We start from the raw sequence: 21,472 nt of genomic DNA, 5'->3' as shown, positions 1-21,472 counted from the left end.
AGCCCCTCCTCTCTGCCACTCTGCCACCCCTGTTAGGCCATCAGCAGCCCTTGGCCACCAGCCCAGGGCCCACGTTCCCACATCAGCATTTTCCTCTAGGCCTACAATGACGTCAGTACCGCAGCCCTGTTTGGACACTTGCCTTTCCCACTTGCCTCCAGACAAACCCTGGCAGCTTGGCTGACCTCTCTCTCGGGGTTAGCTCTTGCTACCGAGCACCAGGAGGGACCCGGTGTTCATGTAGACATGGGCATTTATCCCTGGACAGGGCTGTGTGCCGATCTGTATGGTTCTCTTTGAATCCCAGGGCCTAGCCTGGCCCACCTCAAGCACTGTTTTTTTAGGTGGTGTTGGGTGGCACCATGAGGGATTCCCAGCAGGTAGGTAGGAGTGGGTGGGTTGAGGGAATACCTCGGTGGGGCGGGGGAGGGGGGGGAGGAGCGAAGGGATTTGTACAAACTTGTTCATTTGTTCACCCACTACCCTATCATTTATTCTTCAAATGTCCAACCATAAATACCATCATCCATCCATCACTCTAGTGTTCAACCTTTCAGTCATCCATCAGACCTTCCCTCCATCCGAATATCATCCATCTCTCCACTCCTCCATCTGTATTAGCTACCTTTCTATTGTTGTGATAAAACACCATGACCAAAGGCAACTTAGAGAAAAATTTATTTGAGCTTTTGGTTCTGGAGGGGGAGTCCATAACGGCTGAGGAGACATGACAGAAGACAGCCAGAGCAGGAAGCCGAGAGATCACATCTTCAACCACAAAGAAGAAGCAGAAAGAGGGAACTGGAAGTGGGACGAGACCTTGAACACTCAAAGCCCAGTAATCGCTTCCTACAGCAAGACTCTGCCTCCAAAAGATCCTGCAACCTCCGTAAGCAGAGCACCACCAACTGGGACCAAGTGTTCAGATACATGACACTGAGGGGCAGCTCCCATTCAGACCACACACCATCCATCCATCTGCCCACTCGTTCCTCTTTGTTTACCTTCTTGGCAGTTCATTCATTCATTTATTTATCCAATTCGGTGAGTGTCTGCGATGTGTCCGGCACTGTTCAAGACCGTGAGGCCATGAGAGAGTGAAAGAGCAGCCTGACAGCATTCTCACTGACGGGGCCCGGCCTCCTCGTGCCCAGGCCTCCTCGCTGACCGGGTCCGGCCTCCTCGCTGACCATGCCCGGCCTCCTCGCTGACGGGGCCCGGCCTCCCCGCTGACCGGGCCCGGCCTCCACATGCCCAGGCCTCACTCGGGCTCTCCCTCCCCCAAGCATCCCCTCTGTCTTAGGTACTTAGTTCTGTTATGGGGAAACACCATGACCAAGGCAACTTTTAAAAGACAGCATTTAGTTGGGGCCTTGCTAACAGTTTCAGAGGGTTAATCTATTTCCATCATGGTGCTGGAGGAGTGGCTGCGGACTTACATCTTATCCACGAGTTGCAGGCAGAGAGAGAAAGAGACTGAGCCTGCTGTGGGCTTCTGAAAGCTTACAGCCCACCCTCAGTGGCACACTGCCTCCAGTGAGGCCACACCGACTCCAGCAAGGCCACTTCCCATCCTTCTCAAACAGTTTCACTGGCGGGGAACCAAGTATTGAAACGTCTGAGCTGTGGAGACCATTCTCATTCAGACACCACACCCTCCCTTCACCTCCTCCTGCTTAGACCCCACCACTCCTCCGAGGTCAGCTCGTGTGTCCAGACGCCTTCCTTGACGTCTTTCTCGGCGCTCGACACCCTGGACTTCTCTTCACAGTCCCAAGGAGGCCCTCGGCTGTCTCCTCAGCCAGTGCTCTCAATGTTAGCGTTTTTAAATTTTTAAAAAATAGTTCATTCATTGTACCTTTTGTGCGGTGGACACGTGCATGCCATGGCATACATGTGTAGACCAGAGGGTAACTTGGGGATGTCAGAGCAAACTCAGAACATCAGGCTTGGTGGCCAGCTCCGTCACCCGGTAAGCCATCTTGTCCTCCTGGAAAGAACTGATGAACCGATGAACTGTATTACTTACTTTTCTGCTAAGTCGAATAGGATGAAGGTGGCCAGCTCACTCTAGTTCCTGGTTCCCATTCCTCACACCCAGTGGCAATAACACCCAAGGTCCTCTAATATCCCAGATGCATATAAAATCAAGGCTCCACATTGAGACCCAAAGTAACTTTCCGATTAGCCCAGCCACTTCCCGTCTGTGAGGGTGGGCATGGTACTTGCCTTCTAGGACCCTCCATTTTCTCACTTGTCAAATGCAGTTAAGGATTAAACCAACAAGTATAACCACTAGTTATGACAACACTAAATACTAACCGTGAAAGCATTTCCGCTCTACCACTGAGCCCTCGCCCCTCCTCACCAGGGAGTTCTACCACCGAGCACGCCCTCAGCCCCTTACCTGAGGGTTACTAGACAGGTACTCTACTACTGAGCTACATCCCCTGCTCTCACTGGGTAACTAGGAAGGCAGGACTCAGGGTAATTTAATTTAATCTTCAAAATGATGTAGTATCTCATTTTTTAATCATCATTATCAGGGCTGGAATAAAACTGTTAGTAAAGTGCTTCCTGTGCAAATGTGTTACATTTGAGCCCCAGAACCCTCATTAACAAGTCCAGCTGTGGTTGCGCCCACCTTTAATAGCAGCTCTGAGTGGTAGAAGCAGGTGGATCCGTGGGACTCACAGGCCGGCCAGCCTAGCCTACTTGGTGAGCCCTTGTCCCAAAAAACAAGATGGGGAGGGGTGGTGGGGGGCGGGGTATAAAAAAAAAAAAACAAACAAGATGGGGCTGGAGAGGTGGCTCAGCCGTTAAAGGTTAAGCTCACAACCAAGAGTATAAAAAGATAGATGGCACCCTGACATCTGCACATACATGCGCATGCATTCACACACACATACTTGCACACACATGAACCGATTATCATCTTTGGGGCAGGGGTGTAGGAGCACAGGTTAGTAATTCTAGTAACTCAGCTGAGGGAACAGGGTTGCTAGTTCTCGTCTGGTCTGGGCTCCATAGTAAAACCTGGTATCCAAAAAGTGTTTTTAATGTAAAAATCTTCCTCATTTATAAAGAGGGAAACTAAGGCAGTTAGAAACAAACCCACCCAGGGTTGTGTCCTGTGCTGAGCTGGCGTTTGAACACAAATGTGTTTTCCCGAGTTGCACAGACGGCTAGTTCTTGCTGCAGCTGCCGCGGGATGCTGGCTGCCTCAGACTCACAGTGTTTCTTTGGAAATGTGTCATGCGAAGCTAGCAAGCCCATCTGTGTGCACATTTCTGAGTGTGTATGTCACCGCCTGTGTCCCCCCGCAGGATGGATTTCTCCTGAACCCTGGTCGGGCTGAGCTGTATGGCTGGGATGAGTTGCTTGAGACAAGCCATGAAGGCCAGTCACACCTTTGGTGGGCAGACACCCATGCATGCCTGCTCAGACTGTAAGAGGGTGCTAGAAACATAAGCGTGGGACCCTGGATGGAGCCAGGAATGTTTTTGGAGGCTTCTGATGACTGCTGTATAGGTTACAGTGGAGGCAGGCAATCTAGTTGAAAGGGTTACATTGAACCCAAGGTCTCAGACATACTAAGCAAACACTCTTCCATTGGGCTATATATAGTCCAAGCTCCTCACTGGGAGATTCTACTAAACAAGGGCTCTACTCTTGAGCCACGCCCCCAGCCACTCACAGGACAGGATTCTAGGTAGGGGCTCTGCTTCTGAGCAACGTCCCCAGGTCCTCACTGGAGGATTCCAGGCAGCTGCTGTACTGCTGAGCCACACCCTAGCCCTCTTGTTATTTTCAGACAGGGTCTCACTCATCTACAGAGACTGGCCTTGAACTCATTTGTAGCCCAGGCTGAAACTTGCTCTCCCCCGTCACCATCCAGAGTGACTGGCTGTGACCTCTGCCCTCAGGCCTGGCAGCAATCGGTCGGTCTTTCGTTGGAGGGTGTGTTTATTTTGTGTAACTGGTTGGGGGGGGGGGGAGGACAATAGCAATGGGTGAGACAGAGACCTCCAAGCCAGCCGTCTGGGCTGCTGTTGTGTAGATCAGGACCCCATCCGAGGGATTGGATCTCCATTGGCCTCAGTTGTTCTGTGAAATGGGAATAACATGCTTGCACTCATCCCTATGCCAAAGTGAAGATTCCATGAAAAGATGTCTTCAAAGCTCTTAACTCATTACATTGGTAATGGTGAGCAGCGATTATCATTAGCTGGGGTTAACGTGGCAAAACCCGATGCTTCCTGCCCATAAGTAATTGTTAGCACCTACCTGGTGCCAGGGCTTGATGCACATTTACTGGTTTCTCAGGCTACATCCCTGAGGAGGTAATTCCATCGTATTTTGCTGGACATCAGGATTTGGGATGCTTCAAGTCTCAAGGGAACTAGGGCAGGATTCAAATCTAGTGCCTGTGGCTCTACTTCAGACCTGAGACCTCCTGTGGCCAGCTTTTCATTCTTGCCTGCTTAGCTGCAAACCCTGACGCCCTGCTCTTTAGAGGACGGAGTATTTGTGGCCTGGGACTTGGGAGTCCTAGTCTTCTGGGTCCCTCAGGTGGCCTTGAACTGGGTGGAACCGTGCAGCCAGAGTCCAGGGAGGTGCACACCGCAGGCATAGCAATTTTGGCTTTTGGGTTGGCGGGGAGGGGGGGAGTGGCGTGGGGAGGAGCCGAGGAGCTGCGACAGGGGCAGGGAGGAGCCAGGCGGCACCGCGGCGGGCGGGCGCGCGCCCTGGGCTGCAGCAACCGCGGCTCCGGTGAGTCCGCCCCTCCCCCTCCCCGCCCCCGCCCTAGCCTCATCCCAAGGGGGCGGCCCCGAAGAGGTCGGTGCAAAAAGGGGCACATCTGGAACTGGGGAGTTGGAGTCTGCAGTGCCAGCTGGACGCCCCGGGGGAGGGGCACGTGGCCCTGGAAAAAAGGTGATCCTGATCCCAAACACCTGGGTGCACTCCACCCCTCGCCCACCCATCCCCAGGGCCTTGGGATCGGTGACCCATCCCATGGCCCCTAAGGATTAGAGCCACGTGACCCCTCGAGGTCCTGGACCCCGTTCACCTCTCCTGCAGCGTCTCGGGACTCTGACATTTTAACCCTTCCAACACCCTCCTCTCAAAAAAAAAAAAAAAAAAAAAACTCATCTTCTGCAGCCCAGAGATACATTAAAGACTTCAACTCCCAGCAGCCCTTGCAGCTCCGGTGCGATGAAGCCGCAGTAGCACTAGCAGCAAGACCTACTGGGAGTTGTAGTCCCTAAGTGTTTAACACGCTACTGGGGGCCAGGAGGTGGGAGGGGGCGGCTGGACCTCTCTGGGGTCACCTGGGGTCGCGCAGCTACTTCAGGTAGGGCAAGATGCAAAGCTTGGGCTGATTTTTTTTCCCTTCCTGGCTTGGGTCCCCAGATTAGACACCAGCCCTCCTTCTTTCCATCCACCTGGCAAGCGTGGGGGACCGGTCCGCAGCGGCTAGACTCGTCCACCCTGCAACCCCCATGGGCTACCGCCCTCCGCCACCTCGGCTGCCACCCAGGACAAGGCAGGGTTAAGCACAGGTGAGTCTGACCCTGGCCGAATGGGAGTCTTCCTCAGCAGCCCCCCTTCACCTGACTCTTTCCGGGCCCCCTTTCCCATGTCTGATGTCTAGCCCCAAACCTTGTGTCCTCTCTCCTCTCCCACCTCCATCTCTCGATCCTGTTCTCTTTTTTCTGACCAAGTGTCTGTCTGTCTATGCGCCCAACTCTCTTCTCTCGCCTTGTGTCTGAGGTCTCCAGCCATTGTCTGGCTGTCGGACCAGGGATCCAGCATCTTCTCTCTCTTCTGAGCTACCTGTCTCTCTTTGGAAGGTATTCTGCCCACACTCCTGCTCTCTCTCGCTCTCTCTCTCTCTCTCTCTCTCTCTCTCTCTCTCTCTCTCTCTCTCTCTCTCTCTCTCTCTCTCTCTCTCCTTTTCTCTCTCCCTCCCTCTCTCCACCATGTCTTGGATATAATGAAGTACATGCCGTTACCAACCTGAACGCGCTCCACGTTCTGTGTGCATCGTCCCCTGACTACTGGACTTCACTTAGCCCTCTCTCTCTGGTCTCTCTCTTATCTCCATCTCTCTTATCTCCCCTTCCCTCAACTTGAGGTTTCTGCTCCCCGTTTCTGTCACTCTTTCTCTCTCCTCCAACCCTCCAGCAGCTTCCCACCCTGAGCCTCCCACCAAAGCTGTTCCACCTGCCCCCAGTGCTTTTACCTGCCACCGCCAAGCGTCGACTCCGGGTGGCTGCCTCCTCCTTCCACTGTGCCTGCCCTGACTTCCTTCCTTTAGTCTGAGAGTACCCACCTTTTGCTGCGGCTCTGTTGATCTGTTTGCTCCTTGGTGCCTCTCATTGGATCATGATCCCAAGAACTGTCCTTAGCACCTGTGTGTCGTTTCCATCCTCCAATCCTGCCCTGAGCTGCCACCCTCTGACCTCTGCCCTTTACCAGTCCCTCTCCCTCTAGCTTCCTTTCCTTGCCCCTGCGACCGTTCCTGCCCCCGTCTGCAGCTCTCCCACCCCACTCTCAAGCGTAGGACCACGTGGCCATTATGTCTGGGGACTATGAAGATGACCTCTGTCGGCGGGCCCTCATCCTGGTCTCAGACCTCTGTGCCCGGATCCGGGATGCTGATACCAACGACAGGTGCCAAGAGTTCAACGAACTGCGAATCAGAGGCTATCCCCGGGGTCCGGATGCAGGTCAGAACCCCAGCTGTCCGCAGCGGCCACTGCCTTCTACCCAGCTCCACAGCAGCAAAGACTCTGGGAAGGTCAGAGCAGGGGCTGCTCAACTTCCCATGCCCTGTGGATGGCCCCACTGAGTCTTGCCTCTGTCTTGCCTGCTGCTGCTTTGTCTAAATCGCTGAACTGGGAGAAATAGCTCTGTGTTTGGTCCATCTAACTCCTGACCTTGGAATTGGAGACTTCCTCCCCCCTAATTATGGCCACCAAATATCTCCTTCAGAAATCATGAATCTTTTTATTTCCCTCTTTTTTTTTTTTTTTTTTTTTTTTTTTTTTTTTTTAGGTGAGGAGAGGGTTGAGGTGATATCAGATAGGGCCTTATGGAGTCCAAGTTGGTCTTAAACTTGAAACAATCCTCCTGCCTCAGTCTCCCAGATGCTGGGATTCCAGATGTGAACCACCATACCCAGCTCTGAGAGAATTAATTATGCCCCAAAGCTACAGACTAAACCAGCCAAAAGCAGGGGGCTGGTGAGGGGGCAGGGAGGGGTGCAGAGTTCAGGAAGCATCAGGAATGACTGTCCAGTGCTTTCTCCTTTGAGGTCACAGGTCACCTTTAATTCTCCCATCACTGTATGTGACACATTACCCACCAGAGAAGCTCCCCAAAACTTTAGTATTTAGGGGTTTTGTTTGAGTTTGGTCATGTGATTTATTCATTAATTTTTGCACCGCTGTGGCCAAATTCCTGGTGGAAACGAAGAAGGAAAGATTTACTTAGCTCATGGGTTTGGAGGTGTAACTCCACCGTGTTGAGAAGGCACTGGGCACAGCAGCACAGGCATCATGGCTGACAGGAAGCAGAGGATCCTGGGGATGCTGGCGCTTGTTTCTTCTTTTATTGCATTTGGGCCTCTAGCCCACAAGCCAGTGCTGGCTGCATTAGGTGGGTCTCCCCTCCAAGAATCCTCTCTGGAAATGCCCTCACATGTGCAGAGGTGTGCTTCAGGCTCTTAGGCGTTTGCTGCTGGGATATGTGTGTGTGTGTGTGTGTGTGTGTGTGTGTGTGTGTGTGTGTGTGTGCGCGCGCGCGCGCGCGCATGTACACGAGTGCATTTGGAAGTCAGAGAACTCTTTAGGAGCCATCCTTTTTTAATTTGTATTTTATGTGTCTATATATTTTACTTGCATGTATGTCTGTGCACCACATACCTACTGGTGCCCACAGAGGCCAAAAGAGCCTGTCAGGTCCCCTGGAACTGGAGCTACAGATGGTCGTGAGTACCATGTGGGTACTAGGAATTAAACCCAGGTCTTCTGCAAGATTAGCAAGTGTTCTTAACTGCTGACACATACCTTTTAATTTTTTGAGACAGGGTCTCTCGTCAGCCTTGGACTCACCAAGTAGGCTAGGCTGAGTGGCCAGTGAGCCCCAGAGATCTGCGTGTCTGTGTCTGTGGGCACTGGGATGACAGGTGTGCACCACCACTCCTGGCTGGTGTCATGTGGGCTCTGGAGAGCGAACTGAGGCCCTGTGCCTGTAGGACAGACACTTGGCTGACTGAGTCGCCTCCCCAGGGCTTGTTGTTCTGCGTGCTGATAAAACGTCTCTCTCTGTAACCCAGACTGGCCTAGAACTCACTATGTAGCCCAGGCTGGCCTTAAACTCAGAGCAATCCTCCTATCTCAGCCCCCTAGGTGCTGAGATGACAGACAGACATGGGCCACCCACACCTAGCTCCTAGGTGATTCTAAATCTAGCCAACTTGACAATGAAGAGCCACCGTCCCAGGTAGATGTGGTGGGCTGTCTGTGTGGCTGGCAGCCCTTCATCTTAGCCCTTCCAGAGTGTGAGCTGATGGCCCATAGCTCCCAACATAATTTAGCACTACCATCAACTGCCCAGCGTGGCTCAAGCAAGCAAGGAGGACATCTCAAGAGTTTAGAGCTCCCTAGGGGCTGATCAGGCTTGGGCAGAGTGTGTTGTCTGTTCTAGGTCCACAGCTGCCTTGGACATCCACCCCCTGTGCTGTGCAGACAGGCATGGGGAGCTGGAGAGGCTTGGAGGATCCAGAGTTCTCTGGGATGGGGATCTGTAGCTAGAGTTTTCCTGCCTGGCCCACAGTTAGGACAAATCTCTGTCACCCGCCAGTCCCACAGCCGCTCAGACCCAACCAAGTAAACACGGAGACTTATATTGCTTACAAACTGTATGGCCGTGGCAGGCTTCTTGTTAACTGTTCTTATATCTTAAATTAACCCATTTTTATAAATCTATACCTTGCCACGTGGCTGGTGGCTTACCGGCATCTTTACATGTTGCTTGTCCTGGTGGTGGCTGCAGTGTCTCTCCCCCCTTCTTCCTGTTTTCCCAATTTTCTTTTCTCTTTGTCCCACCTATACTTCCTGTCTGGCCACTGGCCATCAGTGTTTTATTTATATAGAGTCATATTCACAGCAGGGATCCTGCACTGGCAATGTTAGAAGCATCTGGCCAGTTTCCTCTATGAACCTGATGGCCTGGTGCCTCCTATGTACAAAAGTTGCTAAAATCCTGGACTCTGGTTTCCAGTAGTATTTAGGACTCTCGGTGGGGTGGGGTGACCACTTGGACAGGAACACCCTAAGGGAGGTGGCAGGACACCAATGCCTGGCACATGTTCCTGAGACTCCCCTCTTTTTCACAGCCTCAGTCTTCTCAGCTGGGAGATGGAATATATCACATGTAGGTTACACAGGAGCATGAGGATTAATGTTACACCCTGCTTTGGCTTCACCAAGTGATCTAGAACTAGGAGGTGCTTCCTTTTTCTGGAGTGTTCCTTAAACACAGCAGTTACAGTTGGATGTCCCAGGTGGCAATGGCTGAGTTACCTGCCCCCACCCACCATGGTTCTCCATATAGATAGAGCAAGGTCTCATCCTTATTCTACCTCCAATCCCAGGAGTCACCTCCAAAATAAATCCTCACAGCCTGGAGAGTTTACTAAAGGATCCACAAAACCCCACTCCTAGTACTAATTACTGAGAGTGCCACAAAACATTGGCTGTAAGAAATGGGCCATGCTGGGCTTTCTCAGCAAAACATGGCAGCATGTTAAGGGCATTCAGAAGGTACCAATTAGTGTGTATATCATGTGACAGCAGTCATGAGATGATGATTTGAATAAGGAAGTCTCTCTAGGGCCACTGTTCATCAAGCAGTACTGAGGTGTGAAAGTAAGAACATAGGTTTTGAAGTATGGCACCTGTGGAGTGTGTGTGTGTGTGTGTGTGTGTGTGTGTGTGTGTGTGTGTGTGTGCCCACTTGCACAGCAGGCCAGAGGTCAATCACAGATGTTATTTCTCAGGCACTGTCCACCTTGTCTTTTGAAACAGACTCACTCATTTACCCAGCAGGCTAGGCTGACTGGCCAGCAAGCTCCTAAAGATGCACCTTCCCCTGCCTCCCCGGCGCTGGGATTGCAAGCACGTGCCGCGCTGCCCGGTGTGCCCCCCTGCCCGGTGTGCCGCCCTGCCCGGTGTGCCGCCCTGCCCAGCCTTCCTGTGCAGGCACTGGGGATGCAAACTCAGCTGTCACACTTGTGAGCAAGGACCTCACTCACTGAGTATCTCCCCAGTCCCCATGGATCACATCCTGTCTGGACCTCCACTTCCTGTTGTCAAAACTGGACTGACTATGTCATCGTGGGTCTCCCAGGGTGCCCTGGGGTGTCAGTTCCATGGTCACATCTCAGCAAATGTTGCTGTTGTACTCTGTCGTTTGCCTTCGTTACTGTCCGCTGCAACAGAGAGCGGCGTTGACTCATTCCCAAGGACAGACAGCTTTTCCTAGATGCTCTCCAAACTTTTGGGGGTCTTGTCCTTCAGAAGTTTGCTATGCAGAGAAGCAACATGAGCTATTGGTGGAGAGAACAAACCCTGGAGACAGTCTCCGGGACTTTCATCTCCAATCTGTCACCTGCTGCCTACAGAATGTGAAGGGAAACCCCACGGCCTCTGCGAAGTAACCACTGTGTAGCAGTGTGACCACAGACGAAGCATGGGGTTCACACTCAGTCACAGTGGGAAGATACTCAGGATAGTACGTGCCAGATATTCTTGGGACAGCACTGACCCCTCATGACCCCTGACCTCTCTCTTCACTCTTTCCAGACATTTCCGTGAGCCTGCTGTCAGTCATCGTGACGTTCTGTGGCATCGTCCTCTTGGGTGTCTCTCTCTTCGTGTCCTGGAAGTTGTGCTGGGTGCCCTGGAGGGACAAAGGAGGCTCGGCAGTGGGCGGTGGCCCCCTGCGCAAAGACCTAGCCCCTGGGGTTGGGCTGGCAGGCCTAGTAGGAGGTGGTGGGCACCACCTGGGAGCCAGCCTAGGTGGCCATCCCCTGCTGGGTGGCCCACACCATCATGCCCACACAGCCCACCACCCACCCTTTGCCGAGCTGCTGGAGCCAGGTGGTCTTGGGGGTGCCGAGCCTCCAGAACCTTCCTACCTGGACATGGACTCATATCCAGAGGCTGCTGTGGCCTCTGTGGTAGCCGCTGGGGTCAAACCAAGCCAGACATCCCCAGAGCTGCCTTCTGAGGGTGGGACGGGCTCTGGGCTGCTCCTGCTGCCTCCCAGTGGTGGGGGCTTGCCCAGTGCCCAGTCTCATCAGCAGGTCACAAGTCTAGCACCTACCACCAGGTGAGAAAAGGTGTTGGGCTGGGCGCTTCACCCTGAGACTCTGCTTCTCTCCTCTGTCTTGTTCTTATCCTTGGCTCTCCTGAGATCAGGGTCAGGACAGGTAGTGGGGTATGGACTCCTGGATCCTAGGGAGGATGGGACTGAGGCCTAGACTCCTGGACTAAAGAGGAAAGGAGCAGGGCCTTGGGTTCCTGGGTCCAGATACAGAAGCAGCCTGGAGACAAGAATCCAGGTTTACAAGCTAGCATAGTAGTGTACATGGTATCCCAGCCATTTCACGGGCTGAGACAGAAGGATCTAAAATTTGAGACTGGCCTGGCACTTAGCGAAACCTGGTTTTTTCTTTTGTTTTTTTTGTGGTGGTTTTTTTTTTTTTTTTGTTTGTTTGTTTGTTTGTTTTTTGTTTTTTCAAGACGAGGTTTCTCTGTGTAGTTTTGGTGCCTGTCCTGGATCTCGCTCTGTAGACAGGCTGGCCTCGAACTCACAGAGATCTGCCTAGCTCTGCCTCCTGCATCCTGGGACTAAAGGTGTGCGCCACCACTGCCTGGCGAAACCTAGTCTTAAATTTTTTTTTTTTTTTTTTTTTTTAAAAGAAAGCTAGGATGTATCTCAGTGGGAGAGCACCTGCCCAGAATTCCCCAGTAAAGGAGTGATCCCTCAGTGAGGTGCAATGGCGTGGTTCTGCAGAAGAGCTCTGGCCTAGCTTACAGAAAGCCCTAGGTTCAGTCTCTGGGGGACAGGGGTGTGGTTTCTGAGGTGTAGGCAATTATTGATCCCATTCAGTGTAAGCTGTGATTATAACCTGGACCCAGTGTTCACCTGACCATTCTCGTTCTTCCTCATTCTGTGCATGTAAGCTTAGGGTCTGGTAGGAGCTGGGCCTGAGATGCATGCTGTGCCCCAGGTCTCCACCCTCGGGGCTCTGACAGTCCAAGGGGTACACGCTAGGAAGACAGGAAAGCAGCTCTGGGCACTGCCAAGAGCCCCAAGGAGATCCCAGCCCATGCTTGGAGGAAGCTGAGAATTTCCTGGAGGTGGAGGTACCTTGATAGACATTCACGAGGTGGGGAAGCGAAGACAGATGTGCAGGGAGGGGTGTGTACACAGTCATTTCAGGGACAGATGTGCAGGTAGGGTGTGTACACAGTCATTTCAGGGACAGATGTGCAGGTAGGGTGTGTACACAGTCATTTCAAGGACAGATGTGCAGGTAGGGTGTGTACACAGTCATTTCAGGGACAGATGTGCAGGTAGGGTGTGTACACAGTCATTTCAGGGGCAGATGTGCAGGTAGGGTGTGTACACAGTCATTTCAGGGACAGATGTGCAGGTGGGGTGTGTACACAGTCATTTCAGGCAGGAGAAAGCGGCAACAGAAGAGACCAAGTTCTCCGCGGGCAAAGCCTGGGACATGAAGCTGCAGACACCAGCCATTCAAGGCTGGAAGTGGCAGGTGTAAGGCTGTGTCCTGAGGGCACTGAAGAGCCACAGCAGGGATGTGAGCCAAGGGGAAAGGTGCCAACTCTTGAGCCATCTACAGGGCGGGAAGAAATGAAGGCCAGTAGCCCAGGCAGGCAGAGGACAGGCTCAGCCAAGAACAAGCCATGGCCACAGAGAACAGTGACAGGCTAGGGAGAGCGAGGTCTGCGGAAGATGACTTTGAGGATCTGGGTGGGGTATCGGAATGAAGAAGTCATTCTGGCCACCAACTTAAGTCCTGATGACCTTTAGCTCTGGCCAGAGCTAGTTTAGAAATGTGGTAACACCCTGCTGTAGATGGGGAAACTGAGCCTCAGGAAGCACAAGTGTCTTATCCATTTGAGGACAGGATTACCCCTGGCTGGGAATCACAGGGAATCAGATCTGAACCTCATCTGCCTCTCCTCCTGGCACACAGGTACCCAGCCCTGCCCCGGCCCCTCACCCAGCAGACTCTGACCACCCAAGCAGACCCGAGCAGCGAGGAGCGGCCGCCTGCACTGCCCTTACCCTTGCCGGGCGGCGAAGAGAAAGCCAAGCTCATCGGTCAGATCAAGCCAGAGCTGTACCAGGGCACTGGACCTGGTGGCCGGCGAGGCGGCGGGGGCTCTGGGGAGGCAGGGGCACCCTGTGGGCGCATCAGTTTTGCCCTGCGGTATCTCTATGGCTCTGACCAGCTTGTGGTGCGGATCCTGCAGGCCCTGGACCTCCCAGCAAAGGACTCCAATGGGTTCTCAGACCCCTATGTCAAGATCTACCTGCTGCCTGATCGCAAAAAGAAATTCCAGACCAAGGTCAGGGCAAGGAGGAAGGGTTCACAGTGTGAGGGGGATCCACCAGGTTTGAGGAAGGGAGCTAGGGAGGACCCCTGGGTCTGAGGGAGGAGGGCTGAGGTCAGGATCCCTGGGTCTGAGGGAGGAGGGTAAGGGCCTGGACCCCTGGGTCTGAGGGAGGAGGCTAGGACAGGATGCTTGGGATAGACATGGAGCACATGATTCTAGGAACAAGGCCAGTGTACATCCTGCCTGTCTCTGCCTCCATCCCCCAGGTGCACAGGAAGACGCTGAACCCTGTCTTCAACGAGACGTTTCAGTTCTCGGTACCCCTGGCTGAGCTGGCCCAGCGCAAGCTGCATTTCAGCGTCTATGACTTTGACCGCTTCTCGCGGCACGATCTCATTGGCCAGGTGGTTTTGGACAACCTGCTGGAACTGGCTGAGCAGCCCCCCGACCGCCCGCTGTGGAGGGACATCCTGGAGGGTGGCTCGGTCAGTGGCTGCATCCACAATGGGCCCCTGCACCAACTCTTCCCCTCTGCACCCTCAGGTCCCCCGCTGTCACTCTCCTCACCCTGGGACTCACAATGGGCCCCTGCACCAACTCTTCCCCTCGGTACCCTCAGGTCCCCCGCTGTCACTCTCCTCACCCTGGGACTCACGGCCTCCCCACTTCCCAGCCCTGAGTGTTACAAGCATTATTTTGCAGGGAATATTGCAGACACAGAAGCTAGATGGTAGAGGGACCTGGGGGGGGGGGGGTGTCTCTGCCCTCCTCAACTTTATGAAACACTATTGTCAGGCCCTGGGCTTAGATTCCCCCGCCCCCCGAATATCTCAGGACTTCTCAATGCATCCCTGTGACTTTCTGCCCTCTGGCCCAGATGTCACTATCCAACTCATCCCAACATCCTCTTGTTCATTTCCAGACTTCCTCTCTGAAGCTCTTAATTCTTCAAACCCTTTCAAATTCTTTCCCTCTGTCTTTTTGGGGTTCCTTTGGAGTCCTGCTACCTGGGTCTTCTCACATCTTAGGTAGTGGGTTCCCCCCACTTTTCCCAGCATCAGATCCAAGAGTCCAGAGCCCTGATCCCCGGATTTTATGCCTTCTGCTGTGAGGAGGCCTTTCACGCCTCTGCAGCCCCAATGTCATGCCCAGGCCTGGCTGAGTGTTCTGGCCCTTGGTCCTTAGGCCTCACACCCAATTCCTAGCCACAATTCCTACCAGTTTGGGGAAGCCAGGGGCTGAGGGGTGAGACAAGAATATCCTCCTATCAGGAAAAGGGCAGTTCTGAGACCCAGTGTCCTCAGCTGTCAGGGATGTGGTGGAGGCAGGTGCTGGCAGCTCTTCCGTAGGGAGTCATGGTCATGGTCATGGTCATGGTCATGGTCATGGTCATGGTCATGGTCAGCTTGCTTGTCTTCAGGCTCTGTTTCCAGGAACTCACGTTCACCCTGCTGCCAGCTGAGGTGCCCCACGTGAGGGCTTCACTCTACCTCCACCTGTCTCACCCATCCTCCTGCTCCTCACCCGAGGGCTCCACTCCTCCACTCACCAGAATGGGGAGGGAGAAGGAGAGACAGAGCTCTAGAGAAGCAAGTGCCGAGGTGGGAGCAGTCAGTCAGTCAGAGGGGACAGGGTTGGTAGCTGGAGGCCTTAAGGAGAAAAGACAGAGCCCCCCCCAGAGCCCCCTGGCCTGTATTGCTCAAGGACAGAAGATTCCCGCAGAGCACAGGAGACACCCGCAGAGCAGAATGAAGCTTCCGGGAGGCCAGTTGCTCCTTTCCGGACCCTTCACAATGAAGCGGTGGCCGGAGCGCCGTGGCCCCATGCGCCAGGGCCTCCAGCCTCCGACCCACACTGACTCAGGCCCTGCTCAGGCTGCTCACTGCTGTCAAGGCTTCTGCCCGTGAAACCCTTCCCTCCCCGCTTCAAAGCCCCTTGTCTCACCAGCCCCTGTGGCCCCCTGATACTGGGCCCTGGTCCTCTGGTGATTTATACCTGCCGTGATTGCCCCCCTCTCTCTAGGCCTCTATCTCAGTCTCCAGCTGCCTCTCTATTTTGGTCTTTGTCTCTCCTGCCACCACCCCCAGGTCGGCCGGTCTGAGTGTCTGTCTGTCTGTCTCTCTCTCTCTGCCCATTTCTCTGTGTTTCTGTCTCTCTCCAATCTTTATACCTCTCTCTCTTTCTGTCTCTCAGTTTCTGTCTCTCTCTTGTCAACTCCCTCTCTCCCTCTCCTGGTCTCCGTGTCCCGCCCTCTTCTCTAGAGAACAAAACAGGCTTTGATGGTAGGGAACAGCTGTGGCGGGGAGCTATGGAGCCTTGGCCCAGAGTCAGACTGCTCAGTGCATGGGAACCTAACAGTAGAGCAAAGAGGAGGCAGGGTGGAGAGGGAGTCACAGGCCGCCCTCTGTCCCCACTGCAGGAAAAGGCCGATCTTGGGGAGCTCAACTTCTCACTCTGCTACCTCCCCACGGCGGGGCGCCTCACCGTGACCATCATCAAAGCCTCTAACCTCAAAGCAATGGACCTCACTGGTTTCTCAGGTGTGTCCGGGTTGAGGCCTGAGGAAGAAGGACAGGGTCTGAGACCAGAGGGCTAAGGCCGGGACCCCTGGGCCTGAGGGCAGAGGCCTCTGCTCAGTCCCCTGGCTTCTCTGCACAGACCCCTATGTGAAGGCCTCTCTGATCAGTGAGGGGCGACGTCTGAAGAAACGGAAGACCTCCATTAAGAAGAACACGCTGAACCCCACATATAATGAGGCCCTGGTGTTTGACGTGGCTCCGGAGAGTGTGGAGAATGTGGGGCTCAGCATCGCAGTGGTAGACTATGACTGGTGAGAGGCACCCGCGAGGTGGGGCAGGCAAGCCGGGGTGGGGGGTGGCCGGCTCCCTCCGCTGACCTTTCCGGTAAATCACTTCCCCAATCCCCAGCATCGGCCACAACGAGGTGATCGGTGTGTGTCGCGTGGGCCCGGAGGCTGCGGACCCACATGGCAGAGAACACTGGGCAGAGATGCTGGCTAACCCTCGCAAGCCTGTGGAGCACTGGCACCAGCTAGTGGAGGTGAGTTGAGGCCCCTGCTGTCGCGCATGGGCACTAGGGGTTCAGTGAGGCCCCCGCGGCTGTGTCTGACTTACCGCGGGCTGCAGGCAAGTCCCCCAGCCTCCCACTCCTCCGCTTCCTTTCCGGGGACACCGGCCTGTGACTAACGGCGATGGTGAGGGCTGCTGTGAGGATTCAGTGCTCTGCAGTGGCCAGCTGCTGTTCTTTCCCACATACGCGAAACACAAAATATAGGAAGAAACCGAGTGATAAAACCTCTTTTTTTTTTCTCTCCCTCAGAGCAAGGTGTGAATATTAGTAGATGGTGGTGTAGCGGGTGAGAACAATTTTTTAATGAATAAGAAAATATCAGGCGGGAGGGCGTAGCTCGGCAACAGAGCACTTTCTTGCCATGTGCAGAAACACAAACCACACAATAATAACAACAAATCCAAAACAGCACAACAAAATGTCACAGGGTCACAGGGCAGTGTCTATTGTAAGGGGCACTGTGTGTCTGTGTCTTGCCCAGGGGCTGTGGTCTGAGTCTTCTGAGGTACGAGGCCTTCTGCACAGGCCCTGGGAGAACTTCGTGGAATAGAGGGCGCTAGGGAGGGGCTTACAAGGAGGTTCACGTGGGCAAAGTGGAAGGTGACACAGGCTGAGGAGACTGGGCAGCAGTGGCCACTTCTTTAAAAACGTATTTGATGTGTATTCGTGCTCTGCCTGCTTGTACAGCTGCACACCATGTGTGTGCAGTGCTTGTGGGAGCCAGAAGAGGGCATCAGATCCCCTGGAAGAGGACTTACAGACTGTTGTGAGCGGCCATGTGGGTGCTGGGAACAGAACTCGGGTCTTCTGGAAGAGCAGCCCGTGCTCTTAACCCTCAGGCCACCTCTCCAGTCCCTACCAGTGCCTGCTTTGTATTAGAAGCTGTGCAACCACCTCTCAGCCTTGCAGAAGCTGATTCAAGTACTCTCTTGGGCTGGAAAGGCGGTTCAGTCAGTAAAGCTCTTGCTGTGCGAGAGGACCGTGTTTAAATCCCTGAATGCAGGTAAAAGTCGGCCCTGGAGTCATGCCGAGACCCCAGCGGTGAGGAGGCAGAGACGGGAGCCTGGGGCTCACTGGCCAGCCAGCACAGCCTAATGATGAGCCCTAGGCCCCAGTGAAAGACTATCTCAAAACACAAAGTGTGGCTGGGGAGGTGGTGCAGTGGCTAAGAGCCCTTGCTCGGCAAGCATGTGGACTGGGACTGAATCCCCAGCACCCGTGGCTGCCATGCCGGGAACCACAGTGCTGAGGGCAGAGGCAGGTCCTGGAGCTCACTTCCAGCCAGCAGAGCTAAAGTGGGGAGCTCCTGCTTCAGGGAGAGCCCCTGTCGCAAGGCGATAGGGAGAGGGCACGTACAGAGGACCCACGTCCTGCTCTGGCCTCTGTATTTATGTGCACAGACATGTAACAGGTGTGGGCACCTGCACACATATATACACATCACACATACAAAACACACAAGTCATGCACATATACACCACCACACAGCCACACATGTATACACCACACACACACACACACACACACACACACACACACACATACACACATTCACACTCACCTATGGGTCCACAGAAACTGTCAAATGTGACCATTTTCTCTGCAAAGATGTCCAATTTGAAAATATTGACAAATTTGCTTTCATTGAAGCCAAGAAAGTAAAACTACAGTAAATTATGTTTAGACTAATGTAGATTTCAGGGCTTTAATTTTGTTTCTTGGTAGTTTTCCATTACTTGGGTATTCTAAGGAAAGATTTACCCTGAAACAGTGTATAAACTGGGTGCCACGGCTCACACTGTAAGACACACCTTGGGAGGACAAGACAAGGCGTTCGTCTTGGGTTTCAAGCCACCCTGGAGTCAGGTCCAGGTCTGATTGGGCTATGGAGTGAGGCTGATCTAAGTTTAAGGTTAACCCTAACCCTGAGTCAATTCCTTTCTACGCACGCACGCACGCACGCACACACACACACACACACACACACACACACGCCCCTTTTCCAGTAGGTTGAACAGCCAGGCCCAGAGCTCAGGGTGACTGAGATCTTGAGAGATGTCCCACTGTGAGGACAGAGGCTGTGGACTCCTGGGTATTCACTTTCCCAATGATCTCGCTCACTCCACTTCTCTGGAAACTTCCAGTAAGCCACATTGTCAGTGCTAGAAGGCTCAGGGTGCCCTTGGCTGGAGGCAGGCGCAGCCCCTGAGTCCCAGCCCACAGTGCTGTGTGTGGCCACAGACTGATGGCCTCCACCTAGACCACCCTGCCCACGGCCCGCTGGTCTGCTCTCCGGCTCCGCAGTACCCCAGGACAAAGTTTCAGCCTTCTGAGCCCCGGACCTGTCTCGTAGCCCCTTTGCATAACCTTGCCTTTCTTGCATTTTTAGGGACTTGTCTTTTGTGCCTCAGTTTCCCCACTGGTAGAATGATGGTGATATCACTTCCCACATCCCCTGGGAACTCAGGAAGGCAGCAGGTAGAGAAGGAGGGGGCAGGAGCTTCCTGCTGGCTAAGGTGGTTGTTCTCTTCCATCCCCAACTCCAGGAGAAGACTCTAACCAGCTTCACGAAAGGCGGCAAAGGACTCTCAGAGAAAGAGAACTCAGAATGAGGGCAAGATCCAGAGAAGGCAGGTTGCCTCTGAGCTCTGGCTGAGGGAGGAGGCTGGGCCTGGACCCTGGGTCTGAGGGAGGAGGCTGGGCCTGGACTCTGGGTCTGAGGGAGGAGGCTGGATCTGGACCCTGGGTCTGAGGGAGGAGGCTGGGCCTGGACCTTGGGTCTGAGGGAGGAGGGTGGGCCTGGACTCTGGGTCTGAGGGAGGAGGGTGGGCCTGGACCCTGGGTCTGAGGGAAGAGGCTGGGTGGGACCCTGGGTCTGAGGGAGGAGGCTGGGTGGGACCCTGGGTCTGAGGGAGGAGGCTGGGTGGGACCCTGGGTCTGAGGGAGGAGGCTGGGCCTGGACTCTGGGTCTGAGGGAGGAGGCTGGGCCTGGACTCTGGGTCTGAGGGAGGAGGCTGGGCCTGGACTCTGGGTCTGAGGGAGGAGGCTGGGCGGGACCCTGGGTCTGAGGGAGGAGGCTGGGCAGGACCCTGGGTCTGAGGGAGGAGGCTGGGCGGGACCCTGGGTCTGAGGGAGGAGGCCGGCCTTCTGACCCCTCCCTCCTTGCAGTTGATACAGCTGCGGTGGTTACTCCCTAACCTCTCAGCCTCTCCTGTCCCTTCCACTCCTGTTTCTAGGTCTGGTCTAGGCCTGGGATCAGACCAGGTACCCTCAGGACCCCATCCCTTCCTGCCCGGACTGTGAACTCATCTCCTCGAAGCCATAATGTCCGAGCTGCTGGTGCGGGGCGGCCTGGGCCTGCCCCTCCTTATCCTGGAGGTGTGAGGCTGGGAGGCCGCAGGTCCAGCTCCCTGTTTCAGGGTGGGAGGTTCTCAGCCTCCATTGTCTGTCTCTTATCCCCAGAGTTCCCCTAGAGGCAAGGGGTTGTGCATGTCTGGGGACCCCTGCCCCATCCCTCTGTCTGACTGTCTGTCCGTCCCTTTGATGTTGTCCGAGTCTTGCTGTTCTGGCCCGTGACCTCACCGTGAATGTCAACAGACCAATCTTTGCTGTCCCCTGAACAGACACGCCCTCCAGCGTCCATCCCTTGTGTCCCCCCCCCTCCATCTGCGTCTGGCCGATTCCCCTCTGCTGCTGCTATCATCACCAGAAATAAACACACTCTGTGGGTGTCCTTCCACCCGGGCTCCTGTCTCCCTGGGACCAGGAGGTGTGCTGGAGCATGGGACTGTGTGGGGCTAGGCCACTAAGCGATTTCTTCGAGCCTTAGCCTCTAAATGATATTTTCAGATGAAATCCAAAACAGAATTTTGAACTATAAGAGATGAAGTGACAGAGATTTCCTGTGCGCTTCTCACGGACCTTCCATCCCAGGTAAAGCCAGGCACTGAATAGGTGGCCTTCCTCTCTTGCATACGGGCTGTCTACCACAGCACTGGAGATCCTGCAACGACATGCAGGCAGGTACCTCGGACAGGGGCCTCCACATGCAATCATCTTGTCCCTCTAGAGATTCTAGAACTGCCCAAATCTAGCTGTAACTAACTCTGGGTTGCAGAGCATTCTGGGAAAGTGATCTCTTGTCATGTGGGTTCTCCTCCATGAGGGCTTTATCAGCAGCAAGGAAGCAGGAGCAGGGGGAGGGGTGGGGGGAGGGCATTAACAGGACTCACCCAGGACCCACCAAACCACCTGAGATGACTTCTGAGAAGATGACATGGGGACCATGCCTTCTTAGGCATCCTCATATTTGGGAAAGTTTCCGATTGGTCCTGCTTAGGCTGGATGGCCACCTTAAGTCATGTAACTTGAGTCTGGTAAGTGTAGGGCACTCCCCATCTCCTCCCTTCACCACCGTTGGTCCAGACACTCAGGAGACCTCATCCCTTTTTTGTCCCTATGGCAAGTGCACCTCAAATTTATAATTCTCTGTCAGGAACACAGGGGCCATTGATGGATGTTCCTGCAAGAACCGTACATGGAGGGGAAGGGGGGCCTCCGTATGTCTGACGTAGCCCACCATTTGCTCCTTATTCACACCTGCCTTCGCATACACGCCCACGAATTCTCCCACCGTGGGGACAGAAACCTGTGGAGCTGCTGCCCTCTTGGTCTGACAGCCAGGACTGCAAAATGGTGGACTGAGCACACAGGAAATT

General features: G+C 54.3%; 1 protein-coding gene across 6 annotated transcripts; it reads left to right on the top strand.

Annotated features, from left to right (window-relative positions):
- Positions 1-4,684: 4,684 nt before the first annotated feature.
- Positions 4,685-20,493, top strand: Syt3 (synaptotagmin 3). Of its 6 annotated transcripts, none has more exons than XM_076576149.1 (11): positions 4,685-4,773; positions 5,416-5,564; positions 6,569-6,734; positions 10,875-11,403; positions 13,301-13,676; positions 13,931-14,149; positions 16,084-16,204; positions 16,323-16,494; positions 16,592-16,724; positions 19,301-19,384; positions 19,991-20,493. In XM_076576149.1, exons 3-10 carry the CDS (start codon positions 6,584-6,586, stop codon positions 19,364-19,366), a joined length of 1,767 nt encoding a protein of 588 aa, XP_076432264.1. In that variant the 5' UTR covers positions 4,685-4,773; positions 5,416-5,564; positions 6,569-6,583; the 3' UTR covers positions 19,367-19,384; positions 19,991-20,493. The 6 variants fall into 6 exon arrangements, with proteins under 6 accessions (XP_076432264.1, XP_076432266.1, XP_076432272.1 ...); XM_076576151.1 differs by having other exon boundaries at positions 4,697-4,773; positions 6,564-6,734; XM_076576157.1 differs by having other exon boundaries at positions 4,697-4,935.
- Positions 20,494-21,472: the final 979 nt, after the last annotated feature.

The sequence above is a fragment of the Peromyscus maniculatus genome, chromosome 1 (assembly GCF_049852395.1).
Source record: "Peromyscus maniculatus bairdii isolate BWxNUB_F1_BW_parent chromosome 1, HU_Pman_BW_mat_3.1, whole genome shotgun sequence".
In the NCBI taxonomy this organism is placed as follows: Eukaryota; Metazoa; Chordata; class Mammalia; order Rodentia; family Cricetidae; genus Peromyscus; species Peromyscus maniculatus.
The sequence above is the reverse complement of the archived record's forward strand: the minus strand, read 5'-3'. Positions and strand labels throughout refer to the sequence as shown.

Coding starts and splice junctions, on each gene's coding strand:
- Syt3 (XM_076576149.1), top strand. CDS start 6,584: ATGTCTGGGGACTATGAAGATGACCTCTGTCGGCGGGCCCTCATCCTG. Junction 6,735..10,874: donor TCCCCGGGGTCCGGATGCAG/GTCAGAACCCCA, acceptor CACTCTTTCCAG/ACATTTCCGTGAGCCTGCTG. Junction 14,150..16,083: donor ACATCCTGGAGGGTGGCTCG/GTCAGTGGCTGC, acceptor TCCCCACTGCAG/GAAAAGGCCGATCTTGGGGA.